This window comes from Pelecanus crispus, chromosome 17 (genome assembly GCF_030463565.1).
Source record: "Pelecanus crispus isolate bPelCri1 chromosome 17, bPelCri1.pri, whole genome shotgun sequence".
Lineage (NCBI taxonomy): Eukaryota > Metazoa > Chordata > Aves > Pelecaniformes > Pelecanidae > Pelecanus > Pelecanus crispus.
This window is the reverse complement of record NC_134659.1, coordinates 6,689,927-6,699,560: the sequence shown is the minus strand read 5'-3', so window position 1 is coordinate 6,699,560 and position 9,634 is coordinate 6,689,927. Positions and strand designations below refer to the sequence as shown.

Genomic DNA, 9,634 nt, shown 5'->3' with positions numbered 1-9,634 from the left:
GTCACTCCCGGCTGCAACAGGAACATCAACCCACACACCAAAGGCTCAAGCATCCTCCAGACCAGCCGCATCTCCCTGGGTGCGGCGCTTCCAGCAGAGACCCCCCCTCAGCTCCATCGCCCCCAGCCTCCCCCAAACCCAGACCCCTCCGAGCTCTTCCCTCCACAGGAATTGGGTTAAGGCGGGGGGGCCACCCTCCCGCAGGACACGTGCCTCCCGTCGCAGAGCCTTTCCCAGGCGTCAGGGCTCCTGTTGACAAGACCTAACGCGACGTTGCTAATAATAGCTGCGTCTTGGTCGCATCTCCCATCCTGGAGCAGCTCATGGCAAGGAGTCCCACTTGCTCCGGAGCAGCGTGGAAGGGGAGAGCCGGGAAAGCCCCGGGGTGCTGCAGGCACCCCCAGCCCTTAGGAGACCCATGTGTGCTGCAGGGAGGGTTGCTGCAGGCTGATTTCCTACAGCTTATTTTTATGTTAAACATTCACAATTTAGGGGGAGGGGGATGTGAAGAGGGAAAGAATGTGTTTTCTTCTTTCTCTTCCTTTTGCTGTGTTTTTCCTCCTCCTTTTTCTAGTGGTGAAGTGGAAAATGGGGAGAGGAAAAGCCCAAGCAGTTTTTTTCCTCCCCCCCTCTCTATTTCCATTGTTTAGTTTCCCTGAAGGGGCCCGGGCAGCTGTCTGCACCCCGGTGATAATTCATGAGCGGCGCTTTCATCTCCAAGCCCTTACAGCTCCCATCTAATGAATCCCAGTACTGGGATCCTTCAGGAAAAAAGGACAGATCTGGAAACTGAGCAGTGACACAACTCTCCCCGGGTAGCCGCTATTAATTACTCCATTAGTGTTAGGGATGTGCAACCTCTCGGACACTAAGGCACTGACCAGGATTTCTCCAGATGAGATGCTGTATAAATATAGGCAAGAAAATGAGTTTCTGGTCAGTCTGGGGTGGCCAAGTCCCTGGCCAGTTGCCTGGGCTGGGGACAGGGAGTGGGACGCATCAAACCCCAGCAAAGTCCTGCCCCGATGCCGGGCGGTGGGAGCTCGACGATGACTTTGGGGGGGCTGCGCGAGCGTTCCAGCCATGAGCTGCACAAACAGCCGCCCTAAACGATCGCACACTAAGCACAAATCGGTGCCTTGAGCCAACAGCCAGTTAAGTGCTATAAATAAAGCTGTTATCATCTGTGCCTCACTCGCTGAGCAAGCTGGGCCACAGCACTTCCTCCCCAGCAGCGTTTAAGGGTGATTTCTAGCCCAGAGGAGGCCAGGAGCTTGTCAGCATCCACAGTTCAGTGGCCTTTTTCCATCCTGCCATTGATTTTGCATTTGGCCAATAAATCCACTGGTTGTCTGCTCTGGGCATGTGTTGGGGGACAGGGCTGGCACAGACACGGCCACTGTCCTGGACACAGAGTCCTGTGTTATCTCTGTGGCCTCTTCCCAGCTTGCCTGGGTCCCAGGAGGGCTAAGAGCCTCCATCCTTCTCCTCCTGCAGGTCTGATTCCTGTTTTGGGTCCCTAACCCCAGCCACCACTGCTCTGCTGCTGACCTGGCCCCACCACCCCTGCAGTAAGCTGCCTGTGCTGCGCTGGCCGAGAAGCTGGAAAAGGATGGCTCGGTCCCAAGGTGGGGGCCAAGGGACGGGGCTCAGCATGGCACAGGGAGCTGCTGGTCATGCTGGTGGGAGGACAGCAGAGGAGAAACCTGGGTGAGGAGCGGGGAGCAGGAAAAGGGATGGGATGGTGATGGGAGAGGAGCTGCTTTCACTCTGGGGGACGAGGACCCGTGGGAGGAAGCCGGAGCAGAAGAGGATGGAGGCAGCTCACAGACAGGCGTTGCAGCACGCCAAGTCCCTCCAAGGATGCCGCACTCTGTCCCAGCTCCTCCTAAATCAACCCAGGGGAAGGAGCGTGCTCATGTCACGCTCCCCAGGAGACAGAGAGGCAGAGGAGGGAGGAGGCTGCTCTCCAGGGCTCAAAGACTTCCCCATCTCTGTTTTGGTGCCGGTTAATGATGCACGTCCGGGCTGGGAGCAGAGCGTGGAGGGGGAGGGCAGGATGCAGGAGGAGGGGGGCCCATATGGAGATGCTTCTCCCAGAGAGTGGCAAGATGCTGAGCTGGCGTGAGATCGGGAGCTCACCGAGACGTTGGCTGTTAGAGCCAAGCAATCAATATGTGAAAATCCAGCCCAGGCAAGGAAGGTGACCTTGAGCGGCAGAGAGACAGAGGGAGGAGAGCTGCATGAATTACACACAGAGATGCGCTCTGGGTGAGGGAGGAGGGACAGAGGGGAACGAGGGGGACAGGGAGGACACGAGCCCTCTGCTTGGCTGCTGCAGAGCCTGCCGTGTGCCTGGAGAGAGGGCAGCCACGGATCCAGCCAGAGGGGATGAGGGAAGGGAGGTTAGTGCCCAGAGTTAGTCTGCTCCTCCCTGTCCATCCCTGAACACCCTGCACCGAGGGGGACACAGCTCCTTGCACGTACAAAACAGTCTGGGAGCATCTGCTTGTCTCATCCATCCCCTCCGACCGGGACTGCTCCCGGTGCTCTCCCCATTCTGCATCATTTGACTGTCTCCAGCAATGGGGCTGCCACCATTTCCCATCCCAGACTACTTTGAAGCCCCACAGCTCCTGCTGTTACTCAGCAAACGCTCCTGAGATCAGAGCAACACTTTGCCTTTGCACAGCTCCAGCTCACGGGCTCCTAACACGGGCCCTGCGCTAATTCCTCTCTCCGGCTGCTCCGCTCCCTCCCCTGCTGCCGCCTGGCCCTGTGTGCCTGCAGCAGGTCTGCTGCTCTGTCTGCTGGCCCCGTTAGCTGGGCTCAGGCAGTGCCCGCAGCAGGCTGGCAGAAGCAGCACGTGTATCTCAGCAGACGTGCACAGTCCCTTACATGCATATATGCATGGGACAGGCTGCGCAACCCTATAAAGCCTCTGCCACAGAAATGGCTTAAAATGCAGGCAGGTCCCAAGGGCAGGTGGTGACTGTGACCATGACCCTGCCCCTGGGGAGCTGCGCAAGCAGAGGCATCAGCTGGGCAGAGCTGCAGACACCAGGGGATGGAGAGCAGCCGGGACTCCCAGCTGCCCGGCCACAGCGTAAGGGACACAGGGCAGTGGGCAGCAAGGGTGACAGAGGGGACGGCTGGCTCTCAGACATGCTACCATGGCAGGCTGAGCTGGAGCAGGGCTGTCTGCTGGCAGGAGGGCTCAGCAGAGCCCCTCTAACGCCCACTGCCACCTCCAGCCCCGGGGAAGGCTCTGTGCCCCCGCTCTGGCTCCAGGGCAGGATCGATCCAGCCAGTCCGGGGTGCTCGGGAAGAGCCTGGGGGCAGCCGATCCCCATGGAAGGGACGAGGCACTTCAGCAGGGTGGGTAAGGGCTGGGGGGCCAGTGGCAGAAGGGGGTTGCTGTTCCCTACACAATGCTGCAAAGACAGGCACTGGTTTCTTTCCCTTGCTTGGCAGCAGCAAGGACACGAGCTCACAGTTAACAACTGCACCAGCAGAAGGGCAGCGCTGAGCCTCCAGCAGCCCCCTCCCAAAGACAGCCCCAGCCCAGCCCCCTCTGGGGCTTTGGGGAAGATGAGGACCTGCTGCCCCAGCCTGTTCCCTCCTCCCCAGGGGTGCAAGGGGGCCCAAGAGCCACACAAGACAAGGCAGCACTGCTGAATCTCAGCTCTCCCCCAGCAAAGACCCTCCCAGAGCCAACCCATTGCTCTTAAAAAAAAAAAAAGTTTGGTTTCTGCAAAGCTAGCAGCCCCATCTCCCCCACAGACATCCCTCCACCTACCTTGCTCTCCTCCCCCACAAAGCAAGCCCTTCTCTCCTCTCTGCAGCTCCTTTTAATCCTTCCTCTGCAAACACCGAGCACCTGGGCTATTCCCCAGCTGCGTGGGAATGCCCGTGAGATGATAAAACCACCCCAGAAGGGAGGTAAACAGCAGAGTGAGTTTGCAGTCCGAAGTTAAGGTCAGGCATTTCCAAACACTCTGCCTTGCCATCTAGTGGGACAAATGCGAAGGACCAGGGCTTGCTGTTGGGAAAAGTTGGCCAACTCCATCCCGCTGGAGCCGAGCCTGGCTCGCAGCAATAGTTCATCCCATAGGAGCAGATGAGATCACCGGGGGTAAAGGGTGGTGCGAAGGTGTCAGAAGGATGGATGGGGAAGGCGGAGAGATGGGGGGATAGACAGGGGCGAGATGGATGCGGCTGTTTCAAGGATGACACAACAACACTGGTAATAAATCCTGGCATTTTAGATCTAGCCTGAAAGGAAAGGCTGGAATGGCTCTGAATTCCCACTTACAAAGAGCTATGGCTTTTGGATCAACGTAATCCATGTCCGAGTTGGGTTTTGCATGGAAAAGAGAGGCAAGGGGAGGGAAGTGGTGCACACACACATGCTCCGTGCCCCCGGCTGCAGGCACGCTGGTGCCCATGCCGTGCCAACGAGGCAGGCTTGCAGGCACAAGCGCCCGGTGGCATTTACAGCATGCCCATAGATGAGAAGCTGGATTTTCTTGTGAGGTTTTTCTCCAGCCGCCTTAGTTTGCCTCCCCGGGCCTGGAGGATGTGGGCTGAGCTCAGTGGTTTCAGATCAGGATTTTGGATTCTCCAGGGATGTGTCATCCCTCTCACGGTATGCGTGTTTGTTACATGTGTATAAAAATATAGAGGATGAATACATTACATTGAAAATATCTCACCACTGGGCAGCTCTTTTCGGGTGTTGAAAGCTGGGATGATACAAGATATTTTAACTACCTCTGAGTGATTCTTTCCTGCTGGACCTGGGGCCGTTTGGCTCGCAAGCTCCAGCCCCACTCCAGCCGTTCTCTGCAGCTGAAGCAGATCCAAAGCCAGGGACACCCTCCCTCTGGGCACAGCTCATGCTGGAGACCCCGCTTGGCACTGGGAGAGCTCCCAGTGCCTGCAGGGGTGAGGGTCCCTGCAGAGCAGGGGCCACAGGGTCTGGGGTGAAGTGATGGAGGAGTCCAGTTGCTCTGTGCTGAGGTTTCCTATCGCATCCTCTTTTGGAGCCCATGGGGAAAGCCCAGCTGTGGCCCCAGCTCACATCTGGGTGTGCAACACTCCTCCGGAGCCCCACGGACCCACCCGATGGACCTGGGGATGGCTGAGGGGACAGCCTGATCACGCAGGTCAAACCTGATGTGGCCAAAGCATCGCCTCTCTGGAGCAACGCAGCTCCCGATCCCTGTCCAGGAAACCCTGAAAGCAGATGCGGAGGGGTCTTCCCAAGGCCCCAGGAGGGAACTGAGGAAGAAGTGGGACACGAGGAAGTTCCCGTCTTTGCCAACCAGCACCACTCACAAAGCAGCGGCTGGGCTGGGCGAGGGCTTTCTGCTGCTCTTGCTGTTGAGAACAAGACACTGAATGCATTTTTAAAGTCTTCATTTTATTAGAGCTGCCCACCCCCTGCTCCGTTTGCCCCAGAACTGAGTTCACCCCCACGCAGAGGCTCAGCTCACACTGGGGTTAAATGCATCTGCCTTAACCCCACCTTTTCCATGGGGCAGCAGGGTCCGAGGGGGTCTGGGGTGGGGGCATGGTGGGTCTGGGAATGCTCACCCTTGTTTCCCAGTGCTGGGGCCGTGGGGCTCAGAAGAAGTGGCCCGTGGGCAGGCGGGGCAGGCAGAAGTAGGCATTGGGGAAGAGGCTGAGGTTGATGGGGTTGCCGTCGAGGCGGACGTCCTCCAGTGCCCTGCGGATCTGGCTGTGGTCTTGGCTGTCACAGAACGTGTCCTCATGCATGGTCTGGATGTTGTTGTTCTGGCCAGGGAGGCAAAGGGCAAAATCAGATTCAAAGGGATGGGGAGGAGGAGGAGGTGGTGGTGGTGGGCTCTGCTAGGCTCAGGTACAGACAAGCTTGGTCCAGGCTCATCTCACCTGGAGGTGCAGGGAGCGCAGGCTCTCGGGCAGGGGCACCGGGATACGGTCCAGCTGGTTATCGGACAGATGGAGAAACTGCAGCTGCTTCAGGTCCTGCAGGAAGAGGGGAGAGATGAACCTCCCTGCTCCCAGCCCCGCTCCGGCCTTCTGCACCATCCCTGTTACCCCTCGGCATGGCATGTTTGGGCTAAAACCAGCCTGGATTCATCCACCGTGTGCTGGGCAGCCCCAGCACTCACCCGGAAAGCTTCAGGCTGGAGGCCGGTGCTGGGGATCCTGTTGAGACGGGCATCCAGCCGGACGATGCTGCGGGGCAGCTCGGGCAGCGCCGTCAGCCTGTTCTCGGGCAGGATGAGCTCCTGCAGGCTGGGGAGCAGGCGGAAGGCGTCCACGTCCGCCCAGGAGATGAAATTGCTGGTCAGGTCTATTCGCTTGAGCTTCTCTGGTGGGAGGGGAGGGAGGAGATGAGCAGGGGCCCACGCAGAACCGCTTATTTCCCCCGTGCCCCATTGCAGAGCCTGGCCCTTCCCTTGCCTCGACGTACTCAGCCCCGTGAAATCGCTGGCCCGGATCGTGCCGATGCGGTTGAAGCGGGCGTAGAGGTAGGTGGTGTCCGGCGGCAGCGGCGGGATGTGCTCCAGGTCGGCGTCGTCGCAGTAGACGGAGGTGCCGATGCACAGGCAGAGCAGGCAGCTGGGCAGGCCTGGGGGTGCAGAGGCAACCCTCGGCACGGCACGGCACGGCACAGCTGCCTGACCCCCCCAAAGCACCCCAGCACGCAGGGAGGTGGGAGGACGCGCACACCCCTGCCCGGCTGCCTGACCCCCCCAAAGCACCCCAGCACGCAGGGAGGTGGGAGGACGCGCACACCCCTGCCCACGCGGTGGGTACACGAAGTCTTTAGCACCTGGAACTCCAGCACCTTCGTCAGCCAAACGGCTCAGGGCACCTCATCAAGTGAGGGGCCAGAAACTCCCAGCCAAAAGAGCTGCTAATAAATGAAGCTGCTCAGGGCCAAATACCTCCCGCCGGAGAGGGGGAGATGCGAGGTTGCCATACATAGCAGCGTTACACCCAGGGCTCACTTGGCTCCCTTAGTTTTTCCATAGAAGGAAACAGAACAAAAGAAAACAGTTTTGCATTGAGCAAAACATCTGTCTCGGCTGCGTGAGGGTCCCGGCAAGGCGGGCAGAGGCGGCAGGAGGGGTAAAGCCGTGCCCCTGCCCGTGCCCGTGCTCCCTCTCCTCTCCCTCCGCGCCCATGAGATTCAGCATCCATTAGTGGGGGAGTTCAAAGCAGCAAGGCAACAATTTCCCTTTGCCTCCTACTTAATTTGTCCCATTCCAGAGTGACAGAAAATGAATGAAGATATTTATCCCTCGCTACAGGATTTTAATTGTCACTAATCTAATTGCTACTCTGTCCGACTGTCGCAATGCCTCTGCTCATTAAAGTGTTGCTGCTTTGCTGGAGCTCTTGTTTCCCAGAAATGTCTCGCTGCAGCCCTGCTGTGTGATAAGGCGCAGCCCAACAGCCCGGGGAAGAGCAAATAACTGCTGCTGTCTGCTGGGGGCAAAAGGATTTGCCTTGCCAGCCCTGGGACATGCGGCTGCATCCCATGGGAACCAAATCCCGCTGGCTGCACCTTTGGGCTGCACCCAAGGGTCTGTGCTCACCCTGCGGCGGGACGGGCGGCAGGGGGCCGGGGCCGGCAGTGGTTGGAGGCTGCAGCTTCAGGGTTTCAGCTGTGGTGCCCAGGTTTGGGAGAGCTGTGGGGTCCTTGGGGCGAGCAGCTAGGGTGCCAACCTCGACCTGCAAACAGCCTGGGCGTGAGGGCTGGGCTGGCCGAGCAATTCCTCCCGCTTCCCTCCAGCACAGGGGCACTGGTCAAGGGGTCAAGGGCACTGGATAGGTCTTATTGAAAAGCCGGCTCCTCCTTGGAGAGCTCTCCTAGCTCAGGGTTTCAGAAACACCCCCTGTATCTGCCCAGAGGGATGCAGGAAGCCTCATGTCCTGGCTTCCCGCAGCAATGCTCTGGCCGGGCACTGGCAGGGGACGAGGAAGCTGGCGGAGGTCGGGGCCAGGTAAAGCCTTTCCTGCCACCAGCAAGAGAGGTGGAAGAGCCACCAGGGCTTGTAGGCTCGTGCAAGAGGCTGGTTCTCCAGCTGTGCCCCATCCATCCCCTGGACCAAGCCCCTTTCTCGGGATGCACCCAGGGAAGACCTGCCCCGCACGCCGGGTGCTCTGCTGCGTCCCTCTCACCTTCGGAGCAAGGTCACCATAGTCGTAGAGCTCCTCATAGTTGCTCAGGTCAAGGATCTCACCATAGCTGTCCAACGTCAGGTCGTAGTTGTCCAGGTCCAGGTTTTCGTAGAGTGCAAGATGAGCTTTTGGCTTCTCTGCCTTCCTCCTCTCCTCCTTGGGAGGAGCCCAAGCTGCCCCCAGACACAGGCTGGCGATGCTCAGCCAGGTCAGGGTCCGCATCCTGCACCCAGCCGGGGTCACCGCTCCGAGGGCAGCACTGGGGACCGTGGTCCCAGGGGGCACAGGGCTCTGACAGGGCCAGCAGTGCAGGGCAGGATGGGGCCAGGTGCCCTGAAACGGTTGCAAAGCAGTGAAAGCAGAGAGGGATGGGAAGGCAGGACCAGCACGCCAGCCACAGCCACCCCGCTCTGCAGCCGTGGTGGAGACTGCAGCCACCGCAGGGGACATTACACCGTCCCTTTTCTTTCCCTCTTCTGTCCCTTTTCAGCCCATTTTGCGCTCGGCTGGGTGGCTGTGCACAAAAGGCCCCACAGCCGTGCCGGGCTGCCCTCGCTTCCCAGCTTTCCCGGTGCCAAGGAGGCGGTGAGGGGGTCGGGGTCCTGCTCCAGCCCCTCAAGGCGGTGGGTGAAGCTGGTCGCTGGCCCAATAAACCCAGTAGCCAAGCAGAAATGACCCCAGGAGTCCTGGCACTTTGCCGGCCAGGATGGCAAAGGGCAAAATCAGATTCAAAGGGATGGGGAGGAGGAGGAGAAGGAGGTGGTGGTGGGCTTCAGTCCCCCTTGCTCCTACACCCAGGTCCAAAACCCTGAGATGCTGTTTCTCAGCCTCCAGCATCCTGGGCAAGCCAGCGCTGGGGGACCAGAGGCCACAGGGTACCTGTGACTCGACCCTGAGCATAGGGGCTCCCTGCACAGGGACACCCCCAGCTCTGCAGCCTGGGCTGGGTGCACCTGACAGCCCCCCACCCAAACCTGCTGGGGTCCATTCATAAAGGGAGCTCGCTCCCACCTGAAGCTGGCCCCTGCGCATGGGTCCCCAGCACCCACCAGGCACCCTGTGCTGCAGCATCGCCCACCCAGCGGGCTGCACGCCCACGTGTGCACCCACAGCAGAGCAGGCAGAGGGGGCCAGCACCCCGCAGCCTCCCACGCGTCTCTCCCCCAAACCAAATGCAAAAGCAATGACCCAGCCCAGAGTTTTTGCACCCCAGACTGAGGATGCTGCTCCCTAATTTCTGCCCATTGCCCACAGATCAAACCTTTATGAGCGCAGCGAGCTCCCCGCATGCACTGCCGGCCCCCGCCCCAGCCGTGCAGCTCACCCCAGCCCAGCGGGGCTCTGCTCGGCACTGGAGGAGCAGAAAGAAGACAGCATGGACGTACCCCGTTTCCACTCCTCCTCGGTGTGGGAGAGCCCCGTTCTGCTCCTGTGGGCTGGTGCACTGGCTGGG

The 9,634-nt window shown here is 59.8% G+C and overlaps 1 protein-coding gene across 1 annotated transcript; it reads right to left on the bottom strand.

Annotated features, from left to right (window-relative positions):
- Positions 1-5,628: 5,628 nt before the first annotated feature.
- OPTC (opticin) lies at positions 5,629-8,403 on the bottom strand. Its single transcript, XM_009489320.2, has 6 exons — positions 8,182-8,403; positions 7,596-7,731; positions 6,464-6,622; positions 6,159-6,361; positions 5,917-6,012; positions 5,629-5,799 (listed from the first exon to the last, which is right to left on the bottom strand). The coding sequence occupies exons 1-6, from the start codon at positions 8,401-8,403 to the stop codon at positions 5,629-5,631; spliced, it is 987 nt and encodes a 328-aa protein (XP_009487595.2).
- Between the last annotated feature and the right edge of the window lie 1,231 nt (positions 8,404-9,634).

Excerpts from the sequence above, each read along its gene's own strand:
- OPTC (XM_009489320.2), bottom strand. The coding sequence starts at position 8,403 with ATGCGGACCCTGACCTGGCTGAGCATCGCCAGCCTGTGTCTGGGGGCA. Across the intron at positions 6,623-7,595 it reads GCCGCCCGTCCCGCCGCAGG|GCCTGCCCAGCTGCCTGCTC; the intron begins GTGAGCACAGAC and ends CTGCACCCCCAG. Across the intron at positions 6,362-6,463 it reads CAGCGATTTCACGGGGCTGA|AGAAGCTCAAGCGAATAGAC; the intron begins GTACGTCGAGGC and ends CCCTCCCACCAG.